This window comes from Fimicolochytrium jonesii, assembly GCF_025526975.1.
Source record: "Fimicolochytrium jonesii strain JEL569 chromosome Unknown EV422scaffold_34, whole genome shotgun sequence".
Lineage (NCBI taxonomy): Eukaryota > Fungi > Chytridiomycota > Chytridiomycetes > Spizellomycetales > Powellomycetaceae > Fimicolochytrium > Fimicolochytrium jonesii.
In genome coordinates this window covers 62,281-88,821 of record NW_026515701.1, presented here as the reverse complement: position 1 = coordinate 88,821, position 26,541 = coordinate 62,281, and the positions used below count along the sequence as shown (strand labels likewise).

The window sequence follows — 26,541 nt, the reverse complement described above, 5'->3', positions numbered from 1 at the left end:
CTAGCTCTCAACAGGCCCAACTCTGAATAATCGGAGTCTGAATGGCTGCGGCGTCGATGACATGGACAGTAGACCATGAATTTCGATCATCCTCTCCGGAGGCAATTCGGAAAGCCGTTGTGGCTTGATCACTACTAGTAGCCTCTAAACTTTCAAATTTCTCCCTCCATCCCTGTCGCAATGCGTCATGCAGACAGCTTGGAGAATCGAGATAGATATGTAGCTCACTTTTCAACGTGCGTCCACAGGAGTCCACAGGAGTCCACAGGAGTCCACAGGTCCACAGGAGGCTTTCCTTCCGGGATGGGAGACCCGGATGAACATCGCCGCCCTCCAAGGGTCCAACCAGGAGCAACTTTCCTGCCAGAAATCCTTTGGGCGGTAGTAAACTGTGGGTTGGATCGCGTCTTTTGAGTTGTAGACTCTCGGGCGCACAGGGCCAACAACCCGCCAACAACGGACACAAATTACCTCACGAGGTTCCAAACTAGCGATCACCACCGTCATGTGGTAGGCAAAACCATCCACGAGGTTCGAATTTGTGGAAGGAATGTTGTTCACTGGGCGATCACGGATCATTGCCAGTCGGGGGTTCAAATTTTGTTACGATTGATGCTGGCAGCCCTGTAGGCGCCAAGGCCGGCTTGGAGCTGCTGCAGTCACCGCAGTGGCCCTCCGGTGCATGGTGGAGCGAATCGGTGAAATACGTCAGGACGGCGGCTTGTTGCATGATATGATACTTTCATGCATTCACGACCGTATACTCGCCGGCTCCCGAGTCGCTTCAAATTCAATCAATGGTCCGCAAATGTTTTGGTCGGGGGTCGAAAAACTCAAATTACCTGGCGCATGACTCACGCGTGCATAACGCGTCGAAAAGCCTTGCCTTGTTTTTCATGAACTCCATGTTTGTCGGTGTGGCTGCTCATTTTTCGACCAAACGAAGGCGTTGCCATCCCGGGATGAACGTCGATCAAGAAATCGAGCTCAATGTTGCTGTCCGAGAGGTATGACATGAAACTCAGCTCTGAATGGCCCACAAGTGCACTCATGGCAGTATTCCTTTCGAATAGTACTTGAGCTACGCCGAATATCAAACTTCCTTGGAAGCATTTGACGCCGAGATCGGTGAGAAAGGCCGAAGGAAAGCGCCTGCTGATGGAGGCGATGACGATGCTATAATTACAGCGGTGATCCAGAAGGAGGTCAGAAATCGGCCCATCATGCCGTTTTGCCTACTCTTTCAATCGCTCAATCACCTCGTTCCCAGGCAACATTTCTCGATGCCTTCCATAAAGGAGAACGATCCCCGTTTTTCAAGCTTTGGGATGACTGCTTCCCGAGTTCTTGGCGCCTATCAGATCCCGTGTATGGAAAGCTGGAGTTCCTGGTGAACATTTACTTTGCTGTGTGGCCGCTGTTTCAGACGGAAGGAGATGCGCAAACACGGGTATGAACAAGTTGGAGGGACGCCAAAGGACTTCTGAGCTGATGCCGGTCATCACAGCTCCAGGGGCTGTCCCAAACAATGGAGCCGTTCAAAAAGTTTTTGGAAACGAGAGGATCAGAGCTTTCCAAAACGCCCCAGTTTCTTTCGTACTATGCCCTCCCTTACATTCCGGATCCGCGAGAGCACCCATCGTTCAAGGAGCTCTTCGAAAAGGACTGGGCCGCGGACCTTGAGCGACGACTGAGATCATTCCTACGGAACTCCCTTAAGGCTGTTGTCAAGCCTAGGTTGCTTACGCTCCTGAATGCTGAGGTGCGTTGACCCATTGCTCGGCTATACGTACGTCGCTTTGACAAAGCTCTTGCAAGCATTGCTCTGACATCTGAATAAACCCAGCGTGATGCCAAAGAATTGGAAGATCTAAAAAAGAAGTTTTCTGACCTCGAATCACAAGACACGGAGCGGGCTGGCAAACATCGGGATCTTCAGGTGAGTAAGCTCTGATATTCAACCTCGGTATGGCGCTTCGCCGACGCACCCTCCCCTATTAGAGCGATTATCACAACCTTATTACGATTGCATCGGAACTGGTACAGACCTTGACGGCCTGCATTCACGGACAAAAGGTAAAGCGTCTCCAGCCTTCGGATCAACGATGGAGCGGGGATACTCACGATACGAGCAACTTGATTGGTAAGATTACCCCGGCGTACTTGGCAGGCGTCTGCCAACGTCTCGCAACATTCAAGCAAAGCAATCAGCGCAAAGGTGGTTCGGTAGATCAGGTATGCCCGAAAGATTCATAGTCACATCCAGCTGCTGCTAAACATCCACCCTTCAGTTCTCGCGCTCATTACCGCCTCATCAATCACATATACAGCGGTCCAGCAGTGTGCAAAACAACCATGCCGCTCGCGCGGCGGATCATATGCATTCGAAATTAGGGGGAGCGGCGTCATCGCCATCATTGCTTCCAGCGCAATCGAACGGTCCTGTGGCTTCATTGGAGCGGTACTTGAATTACGAGGCGATCACCACCGATCTTCAAAAGAATCCTGACGTTGCTACCGATGTGTTGAAGGCACTAACGATGGTGAGTCCACAGCACCGGGTGGTTTTTGGCGCTTTAGCTCTTCCTGATAGATGGTCTCTCCCTTCCACAGCTGGCCGCCCAACCCCCGACACTGGCAGAACGCCGGAAAGTGTTCGACACTTATCTTGGTTCAGATGTGCTTGGTATCAGAGCTGGAAAGGTTGGAGCGCATCTTATGCCGTTCTGTGACGCATTATTTCTCAGACGAATTTTTTCATTAGCCACTCTTGGACAACCTGCTTGAAAGATCACCATCGTCTACACTTCTTCAGACCGTCATCCTCATCAACAGACTCACAACCGCATCAAGCGGGCGGGAGTATCTTCTTCATAGCCGCACACTGATCCCAACTCTTCTCCGTACCCTCAAGTCGGAACCAGCGACATCACATCTGTTTCAGCAGACCCTTCAATCATTGCAAAAACTCTCGTTGCGGCGGGGAGCACAATCGCAAATGAACGACTCGAAAACAGTATCTTACTTGATCGAGCTGCTGGATGCAGATGATTTGGAGGCGCTTGGGGAGCCAACCGTAGAGTACGCGGCTGCGTTGATGATGAACCTGTGTTTGAGGAAGAAAGGGAAGGGAGAGTGCTGCATGGGGAGAGAGGAGAGAGTCCTGAAAGTGTTGACTGCGGTGATGGAGGTGGAGAGCCTGCAGGTGAGAGGTCTATCTCTCGCCCGTTGTCCTGTACCGCATTAAAACAGAGATTCCTCCGCGCATCGCAGGTGAAAACATATGTGAATGGCACACTATATAGCTTGTTCACCGAGCCTACGCTGCGAGATGCCGCACGCGCGATGGGCATGGAAGACATGCTCAGATATATGCGAGAGTCCGAAGACGATCAGCTTGTGGGACAAATTGATTTTGTGCTGGGTCAGCTTGCCATCGGTATGCTCTTTGTTACAGGAATGAAGGAATGCTCTTTTCAAAAGTCTCGATTGCTAATGGAGATTTATCATGTACATCTAGAGGACCAAACAGACTCTGCAAATCAGTCGGCCGACTCGGACGCTATCTCCGAAGATGGACAAGAGGAGGACGAGGATGAAGAGGAGGAAGAGGAAGAGAACGAAGGCGTAGAAGTCGATTTCCTCCCCTCTCCGTTGCATTCCACAGACGACGCCCCAGTGAACCCAGCGCTAGTCCTGCAGAAATACACTCTTCAGAAGCCGACCCGTCCCCCATCACCCTCGTCATCCCGCCACCCACCGATGCCCCCGCGACGCCGAGATTTTAGCCTTCAATCCAACGCCAGTAACGCTGCGAGCACAATCGCGTCCCTCACGCGGCCTGCAACGCCGCAGTTCCAGCGTCACTCCAGTACCGGTGGAGCAAACATTGGACAACAACATCTTCAAGGCTTGAAGGGCAAACGGGCTGGTGGCCCGGCGTTGCCACCGGTTCCAGGGGGCGGGAAAGGCGGGAAAGGCGGGGTCCGGGAGAAAGACAAGGACAGGGGGCCGATATCTGCTGAGGAGTAAGTTTTTCGTCAGCATAATCTTTCGCATGGTTTGCCTTCGACGCCGACCAAATGCGCATTGACTTTTCGTAGGGAGCAAGAAATCGAGCAAGCGTTCTCCACCCGTCCTCGTATCGCGCGGACACCATTGCCATCGGAGAGCGAGGGGCGGCGCCACATCGACGGACTCTCCAATGATGGGCCAAGAGTTCATGGAAGGGGCAGAGACATATAGAGACGCAACCATATGACATATATATATCAATGACATATTCCCGACGACAGAAAATTACAAAATTAAGGATTGGAAGTTGCAACAGAAGATCGAATGATACGCCAAGTGCTGGGCATACCTATGCACAGCCCACGGCTTGCCTTCTCTATACTGCGTGCTAAAAAAAACCTGCCTAAGCATGCTCTCCATGTTACACGCCTCTCCCAACACCCGTATATCCTCTTGCGGCAAATCTTCGATATTGTAATTTCCATCATTCACCCCCTCAAGATGGCCATCTTTTGTTGCACAAGCTGGCTGATTCTCTCTTCATACGTCCCGCCCACGAATAAAATGAACTGGCGCGTTGGAGACTTGCCGCCTGTTCGGCGAATCCTGCCAAGCCCCTGCACCATATCCTGCCCACTCCAGGTGGGATTGAATAGGGCGACTCGAGGGTGACCACCATGCACGTCGTGTAACGATAGGCCAACGCCTCCAGCTTGGATGTTGCAGCTGATAAGATTTGTGCGGTTCTGCTGAAATGCATCAACGGCCGCTGCGCGTTCCTCCATGGTCTGCGGGCCGTGAACAACGTATTCGCACTCCAGTTTCCCCTGCAGTTGCGTGAGGGTTTCCGTGTAATTGGTGAAGATGACAACGGAGAAGCCCTCCTGACTGTACATTTCGGCGCTCTCCACAAAGATCGGGATTCTTAGAATTTCAATCTTTTGTCGTGCGCGGATCAGTCTGGCCAAAGCGGACGCTCGCAACTCTTTGTCTCTCAGCTCCTCGAATATGGCCTTGATTTCCTCATACAGTTGCTGCACTTCTCAAGACCGCTCCAACCAGTAACACTTGCAGGAGGTCTCATTTTTGGCGAAACGGTCTCCGAGATCCGCGATACGAATTCGATGGCCGAACCGAGGCGTGAGGGCGCGATGGAATACGTCCACTTTGCGCTCCTCTTCTTCCCTTGAAATCGTGCTCCGAATTGCGCATTCGGAGTTGTCGGCGCATCCAGTGGGTATAGCCTTCGCGGCAAGAGAGTTGGGTGAAAATTTCGCCCCATAATTGAGAGTATTCCTCAAGAATATCTACCACGTAAATTGTCGTAAAATCCGAAAAATAGCCCAAACACTTTGAAGCAATCGACTTTGTCGCATATCGTGGCGCTCAATAGAAGAATTTTATTCGGGAGGTGCATAGCTGCTTGTAGTAATCTCGAGGTACTGGTTCCGTGATTCTTACAGCGATGCGCCTGGACCGGGAGGATGCATTAGCGGATGGTCGCATAGCGAGGCATACGTCAATCCAACCAGTGGTGGGTGCTATTTTCACCTCGTCAAATACGAACATTGCGTCGGATGGCATGCCGAATTCGAACACGTGGTACGGCGCTCTGTATGGCTCGTTTGAATCTTGTGGTGCTTCCGGCTCTTCCCGCTGAATGTGCTGTTTCCTGATGTAAGGGGAATCCGCCGAGTCCAATGTGCCACCTGTGAAGTATCGACAACCCCGCAATTGCTCGTATCCGGCTATTCCAAGCAGTTCAACTTCGAACTTTTTGGCGACGTCTATCCAGCTCAGAATGACGGACTTGGGGCATATAATGAAGGGCCTCAGTTTGAGCCGCTGTGCCATTTCAATCGTGCAGTATGTCTTCCCCGTTCCGGTTTCCGACGCGTCTATACCTCGATTGCCTCGAGCGAAGACGCCAAGCATGTGGTCTACATGCGGCTCCTGATAATCGAGTAGCCTTTGTTCGTTAAGTAAGGGCGGTTCAGCGTACAGTGAACCTTCGACATCCACCGATGCGAGGACTTGCTGCGGAGCCGGGTTCGGTATGACAGCTTCAGGCCTGTGGTTGATCAGAGTTATTTGCCCGAGCTTCGATTCGCTTGCTGGTCCACCCTCCTGCTTGGAGTTGGCTGCAATGCCTTCCTCAATTTTCCATCCTTCCTGGTTCAACTCAGCGTCCAGCAATCTGGACCAATCCTCCCCTTTCGGAATGATACCGTCCTCAACCTTCCACCCTTCTTGCTTGAGTCCATACCGCGACCCGGACGCCCATGCATCCTGCTTGACTCCGCCACCCAGCTCAGTGTTACGGTTCTCCTGCTTCAGTGTCGTCCCGATGTCAACCTCCCATCTTTCTCGCTTCAAGCCGCTGCTCATTCCGAGAGGCGGTGCTTCTGACTGTGGACACCAATCTTCGTCGTTCGTCAAATCCACGCATTGTTGATCAATTGCCCAAATATTTCGCTTCCCTTTATCTACCTTCGCTTTTTGACGAGCGGGAGGTGTCGGGAGGTGGTGATACAGGACAGCTACTCCGTCGTCGGAAGAAGCGGCTTGGCGAGTGGGAGGCATTGGAGGGGTCTGGTGTCGAACAGTGACCTCGTCTCCAGAGTGCTCTCTCTTTAGTTGTGTAGGTGTTGTAGGTGTGAACGGTGAGCGTTCAGGGAGCGCTGGCCGGGGCGACGGTGGACAGAGGGTAGTCGCGACAGGCCGCGGCGCTTACGTCCTGGCCTTGACTAGCTTTAAATCGCTTCGCTGCCTGCTCTCGACCGAACGCTAGTTGCTCCGCGAAGTCCATGTCCGCTACTTCCTACTTGCGATGAAGTAAACGGGGTGTCGTGCTTTCCAGATCCAGGCTGTCCTGGCTTTATTCCAACATCGGACATGCGTTGCCCGTGCAGAGAAGTTAATATTCGCAAAATCGCAAAGCCGCGCGTGAATTATGGACGCTTCGCCTGCCCAGTCGCCTGCCCTTCGCATTCAAAAAGTCCCCCATCTCGAGCCTCGATATCCTCCAGAAACCTACAGGAAAGCCGAATATCGGTCTATAGAGCACGCACTGCATAGGAACTACCAGGCTCCACGGAAGCAGCTTTCTTCGTAACCCTCCTCCTACGCCACCTTTTCCTTATCCGAAAATGCTATCCCAACCAACCTCAAATCCGATCGTGACGGTCTTCGTGGCGAGTGAAGGCGCTGCCTCCGAGAGACGATTTGATAAAAGTATTACCATTGAGCGCCTAAAGGTAAGTTAAGATGGGAATGCACCGCTCATTTTCTAGTCTGAGGAAAACTGACTTGGAAGCATCACAGGAAAGACTAGAACCGATAACGGGTGTGCCCGCAGCGACCATGAAAATAAGCTTGTATACGTCAACAGATCAATTGGTTGGATCTATGGATGATGACGAAAAGATGCTGGGATACTACCCGGTGGAGGACTTCATGCGGCTGCAGGTCGGAAATGCGATCTCTGGTTAGGTTTCCACAGATGAGATTGGAGGTGCTGATCCACTGATGCGGTGTAGGTGACAGATCTGAACCCACGGCGCCGGCGGAATGAATTCAGTGATGTGTCGCAGGTGGAGAAATTCGAGATTACGGATGCTGAGTATGACAAACGAACTGGTATGTGTCCTTCATTGATCACTTGTGAAGTTTCAAAATTAGGCTCTCTGACGACTACTTCCCACCACCATAATATTAGACTCAGTGCGCGCATTCCTCAAACGGAACAAACGCGGCAAGTTCGCCGAACAACCCGACTCTCCGACGGAACCTGAACGCCCGGAAACACCACCGGCAATGAAACCTGGAGACAGATGCGAGGTTGCACCGGAAGCCAACACTGAAGTTGTTGGTCAGTCGATGCGCAAAAGAGGCACTGTCAGATTTGTGGGCAATGTGGAGTTCAAACCAGGGTTCTGGGTTGGCGTGGAGTATGATGAGCCGTTAGGGAAGCACGACGGAAGGTAGGCTGTCACCGCTGCTTCATTCGAAGACAGGGGCAGTGTGCTGACGTTGCCTCTATAAATTTCAGCGTGCAAGGTGTAAAGTACTTTTCATGCCCCAACAAACACGGCGTGTTGGTCCGACCTGAGCGTGTCACAGTTGGGGACTTCCCAGAAGAGGACCTGTTCGCTTCGGATGACGAGATGTAATTGCGACCGTAGTATAGTCCGTTACATAGTTCAATAAAGAGAGCTCCATTATCCGAGAGGGGGCAGCTTACGTTGAGTTTGTATCCATGAACCTTACCCGACTTGCAAATGAGCACAATGGGCGCATGCAGTGGTATCGCCCTTCTCCGAACGGCCACAGCGTCCAGTCTCCTCCGACCGAGGTAGTTCTCACAACCGAACCTGTACGTGTATAACTGTTTGAAGATGTGATTTTATTTAACTAAACTGCTACGTAGCGCCCTCTCAAAGGATCAATCGATCAACTGCTATGAAAACCATCACAAAACCCCAGCCAACCCAACGGCACCAGCGGCCAGCAGACCAGCCAACGAGCCGGCAATCTGGCCCGCACCGGATTTCGCGTCGTCAGTGGTTCGAGCTGTGGACGACGTCGACGAGACAGCAGGGGTCGAGCTTGACGTGGTAGCCGTGGTTGTGGCGGTAGCAGTGGTGGTAGCCGCGGTCGCAGTGGTCGATGCACTGGTACTGGAACTAGTACTGGCACTGGCACTGGCACTGGTAGACGTGGCGGTAGTGGCCGAGGTAGCTCCTACAACAGCGACTGTGCCGAAGGTGGTAACTGCGGCATTCGCATTCGAGTCAGCGGGAGGCAGGGTTGCCGGAATGATGACCGCATTCACGGTCAGGATTGAACCCGCGGATGTCGGGACGTCGACCAGCGCGCCAATGGCAACGCCGCCGACGGTGGCACTCTCGCCAGAGACGACGTACGGCAAGCTCACTCCGCTGAGCGCAGCAAGGCTCCCTGTCTCCATCTCCGTGCTGAACTTTGTAGGCCGGACAATGTGCGAAGCGAGCACATATGCGACCTGATTCGGGGTCAATGCAGCCAAGCGAGTCTGAGCGGCAGCGATGGCTGCGTTCGTGGGAACAAAGATTGTCACGCCCGTCAGGGAGTCGAGGGTCTGGACAAGGTTGTATTTCGTGAATAGAGCCAAAAACGAAGTAGCGCCTGGGTTGAGGACGATGGCGCGGGATGGGACCACCGCAGTTTCAAAAGGGATGTTGGACACGTAGAAGAAACCGTCATCACAATCGACGTTCGCGGTGATCAAGCCCTGTTGGGTGGATGACCGGACATGAACCTCGGGGGGTCCCTGAGGCACGTAATTGTCTAGATAGCGCATCATGCGAAGAATGTTTCAGCAGATGGAGACAACTATCAAATCTTAGAAATGAAGCCAAATACCGAAGAGCAACGCTGTCTGAGGGGCTTTCAAAATCTTATAGTTGGCGACATCTTTATGGTTTGTCGCGGTAGTTAGGAACACTATGCCCGTTTCATTTTGTGTCAAGTATCCAGCAGTTCTAGCGGAATTGATTGCTGCATCCGTAGGAACAATCAGAGTCTTTTGCCCGGCGGCGGCCCACTGCGGGTTGGCAGCGATGGCAGCCTGAGCGATGCTGGTTCCCGAGCTCGCTTTCAAAGCGTCCACGATCGAAATGGCGTGCACAGAACCGGTCCCGGTCGCGAGAAATAGGCCCGTGAGGATTATTGTAGGGAAACGCATGGCTTCCTTTCTTAGCTCTAGTCCGATATTATTCTACGAGTAAAGCACGTCGACGGTATCGTGAACGCGAGATATGTTATTGTCGTGGAAGCGAGATTTGCGAGGTCGAAAGTGATAGTATGCTGCCCTCCTATTTGTCCTTCAGAACGCTTCGCCGGGCCCCGGCGCCACAGCTCCTGTTCGCAAAATAGGTCCATCTTGCGCCGCTTTCCATTGGAACACGAACAAACACAAGCTTAAATTCCCGACGGTAGCACGCCTTGCGTGTTACGGTTAGTTTTGACTGGAAACTAGAGCTCACCGCCTGTATCATGAAGTTGTACTATATATATACGTCTGCATGCGCACTCCACTCGTTAGTACACAGCAATCTGGATGGACGGCCAAGTTGCTGGGGATGGCGACGAAGATGGGGATGAGCCATCGAGAACAAGAATGAACTTCCATGAACTTGTCAAATGGACTGCGCCACGTTGAAGCAGACGCGCCTAGTTGCGGACCGCTGTCCCCGCAAGCCTTAGCCGTGGGACATCAGATCACCGACCCTTTTCAGCACATTCAACATCGTCAGAGGGACAGGCCGCGCAAGATGGGCCATAACTTGACGTCGCCACTGGCACAGCGGGCGCCTCGCGCCCTGCTTGCTTTTCTAATTCTCCTGTCCGTCTGTCTGTCAGGCGCTTTCGCGGGAATTCATGCGGACCAAGTTGGCCAAGGAGACTGGTGAGGCATCTTTGAACAAGGCTGGTACGCGGCATCGCTTTTTCTCACTGGCTTTCCGCACGTTGAAGGCATAGACCATTAGTTGGTACACCACGATTCGTTTCATATAACCGCCCACATGGGAAGCCGCAGCTAATTGTAGGCACTGAGAAGAACGTTATTGCCTCGGTCAACCCACGGGACGGGTCAAATGGTAGATCACCCAGTCACTTCCATCACCAAAGGTCAGCGAACTAAAGGCCGGGGTGTTTGACGTTATAGTGTGGAGACAAGTGTTGGATCCTTCTGACGAGCTCAAAGCGCTGCGCTCCGGAACGCAAGGTAGGGAGGGACGTTGTGGGCGGATGGGACTGGTCACTCAAGGTCTAACATGGTTCGATCTATAGGACTTATATCCATTTCGGGGAGAGGGACTCTGAACACGAGATTATGGGATTCCGAGACAGGAAGCATGGAGTGGGAGCTCGTGTCGGAGGTGAAGGACCTCGCTGCACCGGCAGACGCGATCTTCCAGGGAGACGACATTGTCACCGTGACCGGAGGCAACACCGCGTCGCGAATTAGTCAAGATGGCGAAGTGGTGTGGCGAGCTATTTCGAAAAGTGGAGCAACATATACGAAGGCACTCGATCAAAAAAACGCCTTGTACATTGTCGGTGGAAAGGCAAATGCAGGAGGGTTCGTAGTTTCCGTCCTGAAGGTGGATAAGAACAGCGGTCAGATTGAGGATGAATACCAGCCACCCCACGGGCTCATTAGCCGCCTTGAGGACATCCACCTTGTTGGCGATGGGGAGCTGGCCTACTTGCTTTGGAATAGCGCGGAGACGGCTTACAGACACCTACTGGGCCAGCCTGCTGAGGTTGAGGATCTCGGAAAGGTAATGCGTCAATTCAGAGAGAGATCACGGAGGATCCTCGGACGTCAGGCGTAACACAATCGATTATAGGTCTTCCAGCTGCCAACTTCGAAAGTCACAGCCGTCCTGCACTCTGATATCACTCACCCAGAGATTGCACTTACGAATGATGAGGGATTGCACATCGTTCGCAATCCGAAAACACGCCTTCACAGCTTCCAGACTCAGGTTCGTTCTGAATAACCATTCCTTCACGTTCAACACTTTACTTATAGCCAAATGTAGAAGGGGCAAAAGACTCTCGTCGCGAGTTCCCAAGCGGTTGGCGTAAGCTACATCGCTTCTGTAGCGGAGACGGGTCAACAGGTGCGCTTCGGAACAAAACGAGATCCACGTGCGAGCGGTAAATTGACATGGATTGTTGTAGGTCAACGTCGATCTCGTGGATGTTTCGGCCCTCAAGCCCATCGGCACATTCCAGATTCCATTCGACGCCAAGGCTCATGGACACATCAAGAAGGTGAGCACATACAGGTCCATCTAAGGCCAGTGGTGCAGAGATGACGACGATTGGATTCCTACAACCTTGAAGGGACTCTTTGACGTCCCTCGGTGGAATGTTGGGCTTACTACAGATATCTGAGCACTAGTGAATGCTCGATGAGGCGCATCATTCTCGTAGCTGGCTACTAACGCCGCTCGTTCGCTAGGCTTTCCTGGATGTATTCGTGAAGAAGGATGGAACGCCTGCCTTTTCCATCTTTGCCGTTTCCGAAGATGGGTCCACTCATGTTCTGAAGGATGGACGAGTAGTATGGTCCAAAGATGAATCGTTGACCGCCAGCGCCGTGGCTGAATATGTCGATTTGCCCGAGAAGAGCCTGCTTTCGCAAGAACATGATGAGCTTGGTAGGGATCAGAATGATCAAGGACTTGTTGAGGCAGTATTTTGACGAGACTGGCCATATTAGATGAACAGCCGGAAGAGACAGCGAGCATATCGCCAGTACAGCGGTACTTCCGTCGTTTACGCACCCATCTCGTCAAACTGCAGGTAGGAGCTATATGCAGGCATTCCGCCCCATCACGTGTCGATCTCAAAGGAGTGCTTTTTCAGGACTATCCCGCGCAGCTGGCTGAGGGCCTCAAGGGTCTCGATGAGAAAATCTGGAATCTGACAAATCGTACAGCGGGCAAATCGGACGAGCTGTTTGCGGACATGTTGGGAGTTCGCAAACTGGTCATCTTTGCCACGGAGAAGGGCAAGCTTCTCGCAGTGAACACTGAGAGCGGAAATACTGTGTGGCAGAAGTTTTTGCCTGAGTTGAAGTTCCGCCAACTGGAGACAGTACGGGGTGCTGTTGTGAAGTACCCGCCGGTTTTGGCGGCCATCGCCGAGTCTGGAAAGGTGCAGATTGGTGGCGCTAATCAGGACCATAACGGAGTGGGACCTGACCTTACTTCTCAAAATTGCAGGGTGACACCGTCATCTACCGTTTCAACGCGTTGACTGGCGAAGCGGTAGATCCGGCATCCGCATTGGAACGCTTCCCGGTCTCGCAAAAAGTCATCAAACTCCCCGCGGAAGAAGCTGAGGAGCGAACGCACATCATTGCTCTCATCGGAGCGGACAAGAAGATCCGCGTCTCACCTTCAACAAAGCCTGCACAAGAGGCTTTTGAGCGTTTCTTGCCTGAGTTCCGTGTATACCTCACTGACGGTGTTGGTGCGGCAACCATTGACGGCTATGTTGCAGAAATCTCCAAATCTGGGGAATACTCCCTGGCCCCAGCGTGGAAGATTCAGTTTCCCCCCGGCGAGAAGATTGCGGCAATCGGCAATCCGCCAAAAGTGGAAAACATTGCCTCGGTTGGACGAGTTCTGGGCGACCGATCCGTGCTGTACAAGTACCTCAACCCGAACTTGCTCGCTCTGGCCACTCTCAAGCAAACAGGAACGAATGCTTCAGACCCATCATTCTCGTCCGCCACGTATTTCTACCTTTTGGACGTTGTAACTGGCACCACGCACTATCGGTCGGAACACGATGGCGCGGGTCATGTCTCAACCGATGTGCCTTCGATTCACGTTGCGCAGGTTGACAACTGGGCGGTTCTTACATACTGGAATCACGGGCCGGAGGCTGCTACAAGGGAAGCTCCTTCCGAGGCGGAGGCTATGGATGAGCAAGCGCAGGAGACCAAGCCTAAGATTCGCAGACGAAAGAAGAAGGCCGGAACGCAGCAGAAGCAGGAGGACATTGGGGTACCGAATGTCAAGACGTACGAGATTGTCGTATTCGAACTCTTTGAAAGCGCTAAACCGGATCAGAGGATCGAGAGGTGAGTTGATCTGAGTGAAGAAGTATTGACACGAGGGACAGATCAGCTGCTTACAACCTCTGTTTGGCATATAGCGATGTCTTCTCGTCATTCCAGGCAAAGCGGCCGCATGTCATCTCTCAATCCTATGCCTTCGCGAGGAGGATCAACGCCATTGGATCGACGATCACCAAAGCCGGGATTACCACGAAGGAACTACTCTGTAAGTCCACGGCATCCCCGACGCAAGCATGTAGGGTCACCATTGACAGATCCTGCTCCTTTGCTGTATCTAGTTGGACTAGATGAAGGTCATCTCTACGGCGTCAATAAACGATGGTTGGATCCTCGCCGGCCCGTGGGTGCGCCCACCGCCGACGAAAAGGAAGAGATGCTATACCCCTACCGCCCCGTCCTCGACTTCTTCTCCCGCGACGTTGCCAACTACGATCTCCATGTCCCTGGAATCAGCAACGTGCTGGCGGCAGCAACAAAGATGGAATCCACGTCACTGGCGATCGCATGGGGACTGGATATTTTCTGTGTGCGGAGGAATCCGAGCAAAACATTCGACGTCATTAGTGAGGATTTCAACTACTCGGCCTTGTTAATGACCATTACGGCGTGTTTGGCGGGGATTAGCGTTGTCAAGAGGATGGTGAGTTATTCGACCCTGACAATGCGATGTTTGGGTTTCCGACGTCTCAATCTAACGTTTCTGGTCGGGGTTTCAAGGCACAGGGGAAGAAGATCACAGCCTTGTGGCGATGAGGAGTTCTGTCCCTTTTCCCCCAGATCACTTCGGCTCTGTTGCCGAGCTTGGCTATCCAGATTCTAGACAAATCATTCTACATTTTGTATCCTTTCGCTTTATCTAAACACTGAATTTAGACGACCTTGACTCCATCGATGTAGGCGATGGCTTCATTCGATGTATGCGGCGCAGAGGAAAGCCGAGTGGAATGACTTGGAGAACGCGCATAGGTCTGCCTTAGGCTATCTAAGAAACCTAATTCGAAGTCGGGCATGCAACTACGCCGCTTCTAATCAATCGTCGGAGTGCGTCGAACGAGACGTCCGACGAGCCCCCTCCATAAGCGTGGTCTATCCCTTGTTGTGGCGATTGCCCCATCCCGTCGGGTTTACATCTTTGAACTCGTCCCACTCACGGGCTTTGTAAGTCTCGGCATCGACGGCCGCTTCATCATTGTCATCAGTGATTTTGGCTTCGGGCATTTTCCTGACGGGACACCAGAGGGTCAACTTTCTGAATCAGATGCGTCGGCCAATTGTTTGGCACTCACCCTCCACCGCTTATGATGTTGCCACGCTCCATCTCCTTGTCCAGGTACTCTTCCACCGACATGGTTGGCAGGTTATGTCCGTATCCAAACACTTTACTCCGCACGGCCTCACGTTGTGAGGTAATCACAAAGGGTCGGAGAACTTCACCCTTTCCTCCCAACAGCGGGCCCGCCCCGCCAGCATAGCGCAGACTTTGTCCTTGACCTTTTGCCTCTACCCTGTTAGAGTTATCCATCATGGACAATGACCGTGTCGATGGGGCCTTATTGCGAAGAAGCTCGAGTTCCTCTCCGATCATTCGCAATGCTTCCAAGGACTTCTGTATGTAGATGTCGATGGTTGCTAGTATGATGGCCCTCATTAGATCATCATCATACGAGTCGTCATCCGCGTCTTCGTCGTCTATTTCGTTTCCTCTTTTCCCGGCTGATTTTGATTGTAATGCCAGTTGAGACTCCAACTCCTTAATATGAAGACATCAGTCATGGATGAAGGATAAAAATGGGGATGTGGAATGCGCAATGTCTCACCTCCAAAGTTGCCTTAGCTTTTTTCTCTCGCTTATATCTTAAAATCTTTTGTTCACGTTGCTTGGCGGGGTTGAACGCCTTTTTTGCCTTATCTAGTTGAATGTCGTTTTCGAGATAGTCCTTATCCTCTTTGGAGAGGATTTCCAATTGCTCGCATTGCCCCAAAAAGAGCTCCAATCGCTGACTCGCGGCTTTGAGCGTGTTTTCCCGATCCCCTCCAACGTTCTTGACGATGACATCCGCGAGGTATGCGTCCACAAGTACGTATCTAGATTAGATTTGATATGAGGTCAAGCGTGGCGTTCGAGGGCCGATACAAGTCGAACTAACCGAGTACACACCTTAAGTCTTTCGTGTTGACATCCTCTAAAATCTCGTTGTTGCTGAACACACCCAGTCTTTGGACTAGTGCTGCACACCGCGTCAAAGATGCCTGGGTTTCTTTGAGAGACGCCTAAAAACCATCAAATGCCTTCTCTTCAACACTTGGATCGGTTTGAAAAGTCATGAACCTATGAGCGCACCTGGAAAGCCTCGTCCGAGGCCGAGAGGGGAGAGTCCTCGAGCATGCGATATAGCTTTGTTCCCCGCCTGAATTCTTGACGCAGAGAGCGCGGTTCCTGTCCTAGAGAAAGAGCGCCTATGGACTCTACGAGACCTGTGTCGCTTGACGTTGCAGCCATGTCCTTGCCTTTTTGAATATTATATGACCTTCCGAAAGACTGAAGAGTGTGGTATATACGCTGTGGTTGGTTGTCCGGAGTAATAAGCCCTTGCCACGTCCAAGTCAACGCGCTCCGTTTTTATGCAAGGTTTTACGCTGGGTTTTACGTCAAGTTTGCGAGCGGGGCCTACATTCTGGCCTACATTACAGTATTGGGACCGCACCCTTTTCCAAACATTTCTTACTTTTTCCCACGCTCACATCCACACCTTATACTCACTCTCCCGTGCGTCGCACCTCATATATATATACTGCCGTGCTTCGTTTCTTCCTTCTAGTGACGGACGGCACTTTGGGCTTACGGCCAAGTCAAGCCCGCACCGAGTTTTGTTGACTTGCGTCAATTTCTTCCCTTCGTTTGTGCAAGATGTCAGACGAGCACGACGATGCACTGACGTCCGACTCGGGCATCCGGAGGTTAGCCTCCAGAGAAGCGCCATCCTCGTCCACTCAAATGTCGATGTCGGAGGTGGACGCTCAAATGCCACTCCTCGTTGAGCAGTGCAAACGCCTCACGGTAGCCTCCAGAGAAGCGCCATCCTCGTCCTTTCATATGTCGACGTCGGAGGTGGACGCTGAAATTCCCTTCCTGTGCAAACGGTTGGAACTGAACATGAACATTGGCCACGGCAAGGAAACTCCTTCGCTGAGCATCGCCGGACCGAGCGCTCCTATAGAATACTCCTCGTTCGGCCAACACTCGCCGCCACTCGAGGTGCATAACACCACCGCACAGCAACTTCCCGCAACCCAACCTCTGGTGAATGACCTTCCGCGATTGGTGACGATTCCTTTCTCCCCACGAACAATCCCGAATATGAGGAAGCCAGGGATACGGCGGAACACTGCTTACGAGCTGGTGTTCCTGAAAGATACGCCGGGCAGGTCAAGTGAGGCCGGGAGCAGTAGCGCCGGAACGAAAAAACCTCTCAGGGCTAGGTCGCGGAGCGTTGACTCGGAGAGGGCTCTGATACGACCGTATTCACCAAGCCCTTACCAACAACATCCTTCTTGGACATCCTACAACGCCTACTCTCCTTTCTTGGCCACTACTGTTGTCGACCGTCGCAGCATGAGTCGTCATACGTCGGTTCCCATCTTCCAAGTGCGTCGCAGCAAGCAAAGGCATAACCCTTATGGCGTCAATATTCATACCCGGCCATCGTCAAGACACGTCAGGATGCCATCGCTGCCCAATCCGATGGATCCATCCCACTTGGCTCTTATCAAATTCCCACCAACTGCTATTTCGCATTCGACATCCCCCGAAGCCCCCTTCTTCTCCATTGATTCAGAAAAGCTCACACTTCCGGAACGATTGTACCTACGGCAACTGGGAGTTGGTATGCATACGCGGCAGTGCGACAGCACGGATCAAGGGCACCACGCAGACGATGAAGCTGATCCTAGCAGCTGCGGGACAACCACATCTCAAACTAGTAGGCTGACGGAAGTGGATAATGAATATATCGCTTCGATGGAACTTGGGAATAGGTACGGTGCTAGACTGCTTCAGCCTACCGTTATCATGTCGTTTTCTTAGCTTCCTTCTCCAACAGTCCAGATCTGAGCACCGAAGAGAACAACGGAGGAAGCAAAAGCGGGATGCGCATGGGCTCAGACTGCTACCTCGCTTCGGTGCTTTCTCGTGCCTTGTCATTAGATGATCGGCGTATGTCAGTCGCAGCACCTGCTGTAGATGGCTTTGCTGTCTCGACGCAGGGACACCAGCATTCCTTGCAATTGTCGTCTCCCTATCATAATCATTCAGCAATTTTGGATCCGCAACAACCCTCGATACCCCAGTTTCCGCTTGCCCACGCGCACGACCACCAATCAGGGACGCACTCAATGGAGAACACCGACAGGATAGGTGTCGGAATGATGCCTTACATCAGCTAGATGGTTATGACACTGCTCCGCATCTATGAGTGTATTGGCGTCGTTTTAGTCCAGTTGCACCTTCCACTGGTAGACATATACCCGCATCTAGGCAGAATATAACATCGTTCCTGGCCTATTCGTCGATCCCCTTATGCGCGAAAGTGGGCATTTTGTATCTTGTCTTGACAATACATTCGCTCTCTGCGAGGCAAAAGACCACACGCTGGCGGGAAGCCGTGACGTTTGGCTGGGCTCGGTGACACCGCGTCGATCCCCGACTTGTGGAGTTTGCATTTGAGGTCTGGAAAGTTACTGGGAACCACACACCAAACGACTAACATGGACCTCGCAACTATCAACAAGGAGAACGTCAAGCTCATAGTCAGTGACTTGGACGGACCTCTGCTGGATTCCGCCCATGAGGTTCCTGGAAAAATGGTAGGCAAACGTTGAGGCCGACCCGATCACCTCGCCAAAATGACTACTGAGTTCCATTCTTCCAGCGCAATGCAATCCTGGCCATCTCGCAAATCTCACCCAGATCTGCCATTCATAATAGACACCGGCAAGCCCTTTGCTGCCACTTCGGATATTCAGCGACCTCAACCTGACACCTTTCCACTGCATCATCCAAATGGATGCCTGATCTACAGGCCAAACGATGCGAACGACGGGACAACCCTTGACTGGGCCGAAAACTTGGAAACAGATTTCGTTAGGCAAGTTGTCCGTGAGAATCAGAAGAGACAAATAGGGACATTCGTTTATGCTATGGATGAGGTGTTTGAGGTCGTGCTTGGCGGTTGCTCTTCCCTACATATACAAGTGGAGAAAGATGTGACGCGACGAAGAGCGCACTTACCTTCCATACGATTGCCCATGCGCTCCTAACAGGCAGGCCAAGCGGCTTTCCTGTCAAACCGTCGCCAGTGGTTGTTTGCACGTATCTCTCGGGACCGCGATATGCATGCGCAGTCCACTGAAATGGGGTTAAGCGCACTTCCACTTTCGACACATGCAGGGGAGTATCAGTGCGCACTTACACCTTGCATCTTGAGACCACCTGCGTGAACTGGAGTCACAAGAACGTGGTCATCGTCGAGTTAAACGTGTTTCTTTCACAAGTCTGACCCACCCTCCCAGCAACCCACGGCGACTTGCCACGCGTTGGGAAGCCCAACGTTGTGGACGAGCGCCGGGATGGAGCTTTGATATATAGAAGCGGGCTCCCCGTGAAGAAAGAAGGGGAAACAACAGCTGACGGAGTTTTGAGGCCCGGTGATATCAAAATCCAGGGGAATTTTGCCCAGCTGATGGTTTTCACCGATGCTCCTTTTCCCGATGCCATGTGAACGTAGAAGTCCAGGGGAACAACCCAGCTGACATCTCTCGACGGTTACCCTTTATTCTCGCAAGCCTGGTGACCTTGAGAATCAAGGGTACACGCGGCACTTGATAGTTTTCGCCGATACCCCTGTTTTCTTGGTGCCAGAATCCAGGGATCATCGCAGCTGGTAGTTTTCGCGCACCCCTATATTCCTCGAGCTTTGAGTCTACGCGCCAAGGAAGTTGACCAGTTTTGACAGCGCGTGTCGAAGCGTAAGCGAGCGACGCCCACGGATATTATTACCGCAGATCATCATCATGTTCTCGCGTTTTAATGCTGACAGAAAACCATGCATTACACGCCTTTGCCTCTTATGTGATCTCGAACGAACGCGTTTCGCTGCGGATACTTACAGCCGAGAGGTCCCATCTGCGAAGTCCCCACCAACCTCCGTCAGATCATCGTTTCGCCCGACTCTGTTACCTGCGGTGGATAAGCGCGTTGCGGCGCCGGCGGACACGATTATTATCGTGTACAGGGAGTGGTGGAGGAAGACAGTGGGCATGGGGAAGGGGGTTTGGTTTGGCGGGTATGGGATGGGAGATATTGGGGATATTGTGTTGGAGATGGCGGCAATTTGTGGGCTTTGCTCATAGGAAACGGGAGTAGGAAGGCAAGGCAATGTGTAAGGACAGATGCCATAGTGTTTGTGCTGGTTGCAGAATATGTACATAATGGATAAAATCCCCAAAAATGTGTTGTGTGAAGTAGCCCTCCTCTGTCTGCCCTCTTCTGTCTCCCCTCTTCCTCCCTCCTCTCAAGCGAACCCATGCATCTCTACAGATTATTCAACGTAATATCCGCATCCGACGAAATCAGCACCACAATAATCTGCACCAAAGCCCACGCCAACGGAATCCATGTTGCCATTGCAAACAGGCCCGCGTTATAAACGCTCGCCAACAACACCCCTAAGAGAGTTTGTATAAGCCCCACAAATCCCACATTCCCAATATCTCACTTCACTGTAGACTCACCAACAACAGCCCCACTGCTCGCCCCTGCAAACAACCCGATGCCTGCAAAGCCCAAGAGTAATACCATCCCGAACTTGCTTCGCAGGAAGACGATGTAGGCCCAGAGGCCCGCAAGGCCATACATGAAGGAGAAGAGGATCACTGTCCAGAGGATTGTGTAGATTATAATTTCTGGATGGTGGTGCGGGGTTAGAGGAGATATATAGGGCGGAATGGGGTATGGAAGTCCATCTTGCGGTGATGACGTGGGAAGTACGGGCAGAGGGGAGGATGAATGTTGTGCGATGCAGCACACAACTCACCATCCTTATACCAAAGCACATTATCAGTCGACGTATCGGAGTTGCCGCCAATGACGAAGCCGCTCAGACTGGGCCATTTTGGTGCGCTATCCAACAGGCCTCACAACCTGGGTTAGTACTTCTGCAGTGGGGAGAGTGGATGTGAGAAGTGGATGGACAACACTCACACGTAGTCCTGGGACGGTCCTGTTGCTCGGTGGTTGAAGAAGTCGCTCATGGGGCCGACATTGTGTGGCTTTTTGGAGCGCAGAGTTAATTGACGGAGACGGCTGAAAGAGGCTACCGGTTGCAGGGGTGGCTTTGAATGAGGGTGGGGCGGCTTTTATTCTTCCTACTTTGGAGTGGTGGGTTGACTGGTTCTATTGAAAGCACCGTCTCCGAGGCCAGATGGGAGAAGCGGGGCTTGAGCCTTGACTTTGGGGACGTGCAAGATGCCCAATGAGAAGCAGGGTGTGAAGTGGAAGTTGTGGGGACACGCTGGCGTTCTATCCTGCGTTCTCTCGGTCTTCTCCGTGGCGCTGGCAAGAGCGCGAGAGTTTGAAATTGGAAGCCTCTGATCAATTCATCCCACGTCCGGATTGCTACCTGGATTGCTACTACGTACGCTGAAGCTGAAGTAGGGCCCGGAAGCATCAGTATGCCCGCCCGACGCACCAGCAACCCTCTTCCATACAGCCCCCTTTCGAACGAAGAAGATACCCCAGGTCGGCCAGATGAATTTATCACCAAGACGTCGCCGGCAGGCACCCTATCGTCCGTCCTACTTGTGTTAAGGACGGTGTTCTCACGATCCCCAGAGAATATTCGCTGGTTGTACGTGGCCTTGATCGGGATTAGCTTTGCGAATCAGGCCATTGCATACCAAATCGGAATCCGTTTACCACAGTTCTACATCGTCCTCAACCATAGAGATGTCTCGGGCTTTTGGCTGCTAGTAGCAATTCTGCTTGGTCTCTTCATCTCTATATCGGTGACCAAGGCTGCTCTCCACTTCGTGAGCGGGACATTTTGTGTGAGAACGAGGAAAAAGTTGACAGAAAAGCTTCAGAAGCAATATGTCACCCGGGAAGCTTTCTTTGGCGTTTCTCAGGGACGGATTCTCGATAATCCAGATCAGCGTATTTCTCAGGATATTGATAAGTTCTCTGAAACGGTAGGATGATGGTCATTAAGAAGTTTGCAAACTTCATTTGCTGAAGGCATCTCCCCTATAGATACGGGAGCTACTGGAAGAACTCGTGATTGAGCCGCTACTCTTGGTTTACTATACCTATCACACAGCCCGCATTTCTGGTTGGCACGGACCCGCCTTCATCTACATATACTACGCTATAACATTTGGTATATGTGGTCACTTGCTCAAGCCAATCGTGGGCCTGGTGTTCCAGAAGGAACGTGCAGAAGGTGACTTCCGATTCCTGCATGTTCGATTACGGCAAAACGCGGAAGCCGTTGCGTTCCTGCGTGGCGAAGCACTAGAAGAGGGATTTCTGCAGCGGGCATTGAATCGGCTTCTGGAGATTCAATCGTTGATCGTGACCAAGGAGGCGATTCTCAAAATGGGGACATCCTTTTCTGACTATGGAGGCAGCATCATTTGCTACAGCGTTCTCGCCGTGCGGATTTTCGAAGGCTACTATGATGACCTACCAGCCGCGGAGCTGAGCGCCCTCATTTCGTTGAATTTGTTCTTTTCTCTGTACCTCAGCTATCGTTTCAATGGGGTGCTTCGACTCTCGGAGAAATACGCTGATATCGCGAGTTACGCGGCACGTATTGGACAGTTGATGAGAAAGCTGAACGAGACATATTCCGACGATATGTCGTGCGTCCCAAAGCCCTCGCCTGTGCCCGCGGCACCTTATGGCGTGCACGATGAGCCGGCGAAACGAACCATCAGCATACACGACGTGTCTGTCTTCGCACCGTCGGACAGCGGAAATGGTGAAGAAAAAGAAATTGATCGCCATCTTATCGCCGACTTATCTATCACCATCACTGTAGGGGAGGACCCTACCCTTATTACCGGTCCTACAGGCGTGGGAAAATCCTCGCTTCTAAGGGCATTGGCAGGCCTCTGGCCTGTCGAGACGGGTTTGGTCACCTACCACCATATGGTTGCCGATCGCGATATCATGTTTCTGCCCCAGAGCCCTTATCTGCTGGCGTCTGGGACGCTCGCTGAACAAATCGCCTACCCCGACCCTTCCTCGTTCAATGACCCGGACAGCCATGGCCAGAGCAGTCTCGATGCCGGAATCGCTGGCTTACTAGACACCGTTGGTCTGTCCCACCTGCTCGACCTTTACCCGGATCACCTGACCCGTCGCGACTGGTCTACGTTCCTCTCGCCAGGAGAGCGACAACGTCTTACCTTTGCCCGCCTGTTGTTCCATCGCCCGACATTTGCTTTCGTGGACGAAGGCACAAGTAACGTGCCCCCGGACGTTGAGACGGCCTTGTATAGAGCACTGAGAGAGAATGGGGTGACGATCGTCGCTACGTGTCACCGGATGGTGCAAGGATTGAGCCGGGTCCGGAACCTGAGACTGGAGGAGGGTGGCCAATGGAGCGTTCAAATATCCGAGACGTAATATCCGAGACGTAACGGACCGTTTCCGCTCCTCGCGAGCTTGCCAAATCCAGACTCGGCAAAGATGCGCAGAGCACATAGACATGCGATACTAGTAGCCTTCTTCAGTATAGTCCTGTGTGGGCAATTATCGCATTCAGGATAGCAGTGTACCAAGATGAGGTAGTATATATACAAGATGGAGAATAGATAATGATTGTCATTTCGCACTATCACGCCGTTGCAGTGGGCCGACTTCCGGCTCCGAGCGCTTCCAGTTGCGTCATGAAGGCATTGGGTGTGATGAATTCTGTTGTGCCGTAGGTTATGCGTTTGCGAGGGATCTGCGTACGCTGTGATTAGGAGAAGAATGTAACAATCATCGTATAAGCGTGTGCTTAGCAGGGAACACAGATTCCCGCGCCGACGGCGCGAATCACCTCCTCCCATACCTGAGTATACTCGGCCAAGTTCTGCGCCTCCAGATAGTTCCCGCCTCCCACCACAAACACGATCGCCTCAGTGAATGGCGTGCGGCCCCTCTGTGCTTTTCCAATCGTTGCAGAACCACGTGGTAATTTCGGGTCCAGATAAAGATAGTCATCGATTTCTTGCGCGTCTCTGTTCTCCATCAGCAGGTCGACCATGCGCGTTGCGGGGCAGTCTTTCCGCACGGGGAGCAGATTCTTCACCCCGGATACGAGGTTCTCAAAATGGCCGGAGACGCCGGCGTCTTTTAAATGGTCTGTGAACTATTTGGCGAGGGAGGGGTAAGCAATTTGAAGAGCGGGTACATGGAGTGTATGAGAACCCGTATGAGAACCCGTACCTTGGAACTGATTGAAGAGAACCTCCCCAGAAGGTCATTCGCGGCAGTTTGTGGAACAGCTTGGACATTGGCCACCGCTGTCATCCGGGTGAAGGCTCGGAACCTTAGATAGTCTCCAGTAAGTCTGAGCTCGGCAACGCAGCGGTCGATCACTCGTAACGTACTGTTTGAGGTAGCCCAGTGAGCTCACGTTTGCGCCCGCCTCTACCAATGCCTTCTCGTATTCCGCAAGATCGTCCTTCGAAATGTTCTCCACCATCAGATAGTAGATACTGAATAACCGTAATTTGTCTGTTGGATCCATCTTTGGATTCCTCAGGACTTCCAGAACCTGGGCTTTCGTCTGGAACGCAAGTCATGAATACATCGAGCGCGGGCGTGCAGCTGTACATATTGTGATGCTACTAACCTGTTTCATTATATTCTCTTCCATGGCGAAGAACTGATCTAAATGCCGTTCTTGTATCGTTCTCAGCAGACTTGTTGCGATGTTCATGTGCATATCGAGCAATCTTTTCCTCTCGGTCAGTTCCGGCAGTTGCTTCACTGCTGAGGTCAGGCCTTTCGCTCCGGCGTTGAAGTCACTGAGATGGACGGCCCACAAGGTGAGCTATGTGCATCACTTAAAGGCGATCATTCTGGGGACGCTGACTTACTTTGGATCCACTTCCTCTAACGAGCTCACACCACAAGACCGGGTGACCGCGTCCACGTCGGACTTGTACCGATTTATTTCCACGTCGACATCCTCTACAAGCCGGAATCAGATAATGCCCTCCAAGAGCGACACTCGTTGTGTGAACGACGTACCAGCCACTTGTGGAAATGGGTTTGGCGCGTTCTTCTTCCAGAAGAAATCATTCACATCGATGTCGTACACCTTTCGCTTCTTCTCCTCGTCCTGGTTCAAATGATCGTGAGCAAATCTTTGGAAAACCTCCGCACCAGTGGGTGCAGCCATACCAGAATTGCCACGCGGTTAAGCTTCATGTCGAATATGTCATGGACTAGCGTCTGATATGTCCAGGTGTGATTCAGCATCGTTGTCAGATCCAAGTTCCGATCGAGGATGATCAAGACTAGGGAAAAGATAACCGTCAGTCCGCCGTATGATGACCGTCTGATGACATTTCAGGTGCCAAGGAGCCACCCACCCGGTCGCGTAAGACTTCGATTTGACACCGCACTATCCATGAACAAGTTCGCCCTGCTGTTCAACAGATGGTCGCGCAACTTGGTTTCCAACTTCGTCGCGATCACCTCCGCGGCTCCGCGCTGACTTCGAATGATTGGCACAACGCCTGCGTGCACGAGGAACAATAGTGTTATTCCATGCATTTGTAACATTCGTCAGTCCGGCAAGACCCCGTCGTACCAAGTGTCACCAGAACAGAGAAGAGAGACCCAACAATCTTATCCACCATCTTCTCAATCGTAGATTCGGCCGTTGTCGGGTCGTTTAGGACCCGATATGAATCCTCCATATTCAACGAGAAGAGGTTGTGGTCCGGACACACGTAGTCTAGGTATTGATCGAACACCTGGGTCCATGAAAGCCGCCGTTAGGTCGAAAACTTCAAAGAGTCCAGAGCTGTGACTGCGGTCTGACCTGTGCTATGTCCGCACTGCTGCCCGTCGCAATACTAGTAGCTGCTAGGTCTTCCAAAAGTGGCCGTGGCACCGCTGAAGAGAAGTTGATATAGTATGACTCGTACAAGCGCTTTGCAAAGTCCTGTCGTGCGAAGGTCAGCCACGAGGCGCGTGTCATTTGCTCATAGCGCAAGCGGATCCATACCTCTCCCATCCTCTTCAAGTTCTCAGGTGTCGGCTGGACAAAGTAGATTGCAGGGACATCGGAAATCGGGAGGCGCTCGGAGTACAACGGCCTGCGTTCGTGCACACTTTTGTGAGACTTGAGACGGGCCGGAAGGGCTACCTTTCATGCACCCAAACTCACATATGGACCGTGATCCCCTGCTCTCTCAGATCATTGACCTTCAGCAGCGGTGAAATCAAGTCTTGGCCGAATTTGTCGTATATCAGCACCTTCCACACTGGATCTGTAATCGCGAGAGGCGGTACAGGAACCGTATTCGCGGCCGGACCCGAAACGCCGTCAGTCAAGGACTCGTCCTCCAAGACATCCCGGTTGTTGAGGTTTAGAAGCACCAGTAACGCCTCTATACGTTTGCGACATCGCATATGAGTATTCGATAGCCTCGTGCGCATCCCGAAATTCCCAAGATGGTGTGATCTGTCCGCGCTGTCAGCTCCTGTGACGCACCTTTTTGGAGATCCCTTAACGACTTCACGGACCCCATCGCGTGAGGATAACTACTAGTTGAGGAGGGGAAGCAAGTTGCGCACACCTGGCCAGCGAAAGGTTTCT

The 26,541-nt window shown here is 52.3% G+C and overlaps 11 protein-coding genes across 11 annotated transcripts; 6 read left to right on the top strand and 5 right to left on the bottom strand.

Moving 5' to 3' along the window:
- Window positions 1–796: 796 nt before the first annotated feature.
- On the top strand, window positions 797–4,312 carry EV422DRAFT_544511 (uncharacterized protein; the record flags this gene model as incomplete). Its single annotated transcript, XM_053071397.1, has 13 exons — window positions 797–1,007; window positions 1,074–1,205; window positions 1,271–1,450; window positions 1,508–1,762; window positions 1,847–1,939; window positions 2,002–2,076; window positions 2,149–2,235; window positions 2,331–2,543; window positions 2,614–2,703; window positions 2,765–3,205; window positions 3,274–3,439; window positions 3,521–4,028; window positions 4,104–4,312. Coding segments are annotated over 13 exons (2,593 nt in total), but the record flags the coding sequence as incomplete, so codon positions are not given.
- A 190-nt stretch (window positions 4,313–4,502) lies between these two features.
- EV422DRAFT_581226 (uncharacterized protein) lies at window positions 4,503–6,991 on the bottom strand (the record flags this gene model as incomplete). The annotated part of the gene is made up of 4 exons (XM_053073366.1): window positions 6,749–6,991; window positions 5,476–6,645; window positions 5,081–5,321; window positions 4,503–5,053 (listed from the first exon to the last, which is right to left on the bottom strand). Exons 1-4 carry the CDS (start codon window positions 6,821–6,823, stop codon window positions 4,503–4,505), a joined length of 2,037 nt encoding a protein of 678 aa, XP_052921659.1. The 5' UTR covers window positions 6,824–6,991.
- Window positions 6,970–8,397, top strand: EV422DRAFT_591291 (CAP Gly-rich domain-containing protein). The gene is made up of 5 exons (XM_053073534.1): window positions 6,970–7,271; window positions 7,339–7,482; window positions 7,554–7,653; window positions 7,733–7,997; window positions 8,066–8,397. The coding sequence occupies exons 1-5, from the start codon at window positions 7,164–7,166 to the stop codon at window positions 8,184–8,186; spliced, it is 738 nt and encodes a 245-aa protein (XP_052921658.1). The 5' UTR covers window positions 6,970–7,163; the 3' UTR covers window positions 8,187–8,397.
- EV422DRAFT_544503 (uncharacterized protein) lies at window positions 8,398–10,178 on the bottom strand. Its single transcript, XM_053071396.1, has 2 exons — window positions 9,418–10,178; window positions 8,398–9,342 (listed from the first exon to the last, which is right to left on the bottom strand). The coding sequence occupies exons 1-2, from the start codon at window positions 9,737–9,739 to the stop codon at window positions 8,486–8,488; spliced, it is 1,179 nt and encodes a 392-aa protein (XP_052921657.1). The 5' UTR covers window positions 9,740–10,178; the 3' UTR covers window positions 8,398–8,485.
- Window positions 10,179–10,913: 735 nt separating this feature from the next.
- On the top strand, window positions 10,914–14,413 carry EV422DRAFT_571446 (uncharacterized protein; the record flags this gene model as incomplete). Its single annotated transcript, XM_053072995.1, has 11 exons — window positions 10,914–11,342; window positions 11,412–11,549; window positions 11,607–11,687; window positions 11,749–11,841; window positions 12,032–12,230; window positions 12,293–12,375; window positions 12,439–12,729; window positions 12,798–13,663; window positions 13,738–13,865; window positions 13,939–14,300; window positions 14,378–14,413. The coding sequence occupies 11 exons, from the start codon at window positions 10,914–10,916 to the stop codon at window positions 14,411–14,413; spliced, it is 2,706 nt and encodes a 901-aa protein (XP_052921656.1).
- Window positions 14,414–14,613: 200 nt separating this feature from the next.
- On the bottom strand, window positions 14,614–16,289 carry EV422DRAFT_275309 (TAP42-like protein). Its single transcript, XM_053065902.1, has 5 exons — window positions 16,002–16,289; window positions 15,819–15,931; window positions 15,478–15,745; window positions 14,947–15,410; window positions 14,614–14,882 (listed from the first exon to the last, which is right to left on the bottom strand). Exons 1-5 carry the CDS (start codon window positions 16,158–16,160, stop codon window positions 14,747–14,749), a joined length of 1,140 nt encoding a protein of 379 aa, XP_052921655.1. The 5' UTR covers window positions 16,161–16,289; the 3' UTR covers window positions 14,614–14,746.
- Window positions 16,290–16,360: 71 nt separating this feature from the next.
- EV422DRAFT_544499 (uncharacterized protein) lies at window positions 16,361–18,293 on the top strand. Its single transcript, XM_053071395.1, has 2 exons — window positions 16,361–17,695; window positions 17,761–18,293. The coding sequence occupies exons 1-2, from the start codon at window positions 16,569–16,571 to the stop codon at window positions 18,101–18,103; spliced, it is 1,470 nt and encodes a 489-aa protein (XP_052921654.1). The 5' UTR covers window positions 16,361–16,568; the 3' UTR covers window positions 18,104–18,293.
- A 95-nt stretch (window positions 18,294–18,388) lies between these two features.
- EV422DRAFT_275213 (uncharacterized protein) lies at window positions 18,389–19,070 on the top strand. The gene is made up of 2 exons (XM_053065901.1): window positions 18,389–18,523; window positions 18,589–19,070. Exons 1-2 carry the CDS (start codon window positions 18,504–18,506, stop codon window positions 18,974–18,976), a joined length of 408 nt encoding a protein of 135 aa, XP_052921653.1. The 5' UTR covers window positions 18,389–18,503; the 3' UTR covers window positions 18,977–19,070.
- A 1,095-nt stretch (window positions 19,071–20,165) lies between these two features.
- On the bottom strand, window positions 20,166–21,178 carry EV422DRAFT_275018 (uncharacterized protein). The gene is made up of 4 exons (XM_053065899.1): window positions 20,919–21,178; window positions 20,752–20,837; window positions 20,450–20,620; window positions 20,166–20,383 (listed from the first exon to the last, which is right to left on the bottom strand). The coding sequence occupies exons 1-4, from the start codon at window positions 20,966–20,968 to the stop codon at window positions 20,250–20,252; spliced, it is 441 nt and encodes a 146-aa protein (XP_052921652.1). The 5' UTR covers window positions 20,969–21,178; the 3' UTR covers window positions 20,166–20,249.
- Window positions 21,081–23,702, top strand: EV422DRAFT_275201 (ABC transporter transmembrane region 2-domain-containing protein). The gene is made up of 2 exons (XM_053065900.1): window positions 21,081–21,904; window positions 21,966–23,702. Exons 1-2 carry the CDS (start codon window positions 21,389–21,391, stop codon window positions 23,343–23,345), a joined length of 1,896 nt encoding a protein of 631 aa, XP_052921651.1. The 5' UTR covers window positions 21,081–21,388; the 3' UTR covers window positions 23,346–23,702.
- Window positions 23,703–23,721: 19 nt separating this feature from the next.
- EV422DRAFT_500903 (Sec1-like protein) lies at window positions 23,722–26,354 on the bottom strand (the record flags this gene model as incomplete). The annotated part of the gene is made up of 12 exons (XM_053068158.1): window positions 23,722–24,075; window positions 24,153–24,255; window positions 24,317–24,495; window positions 24,562–24,736; window positions 24,809–24,902; window positions 24,963–25,053; window positions 25,116–25,231; window positions 25,307–25,453; window positions 25,528–25,693; window positions 25,762–25,884; window positions 25,948–26,038; window positions 26,110–26,354. 12 exons carry the CDS (start codon window positions 26,352–26,354, stop codon window positions 23,722–23,724), a joined length of 1,884 nt encoding a protein of 627 aa, XP_052921650.1.
- Between the last annotated feature and the right edge of the window lie 187 nt (window positions 26,355–26,541).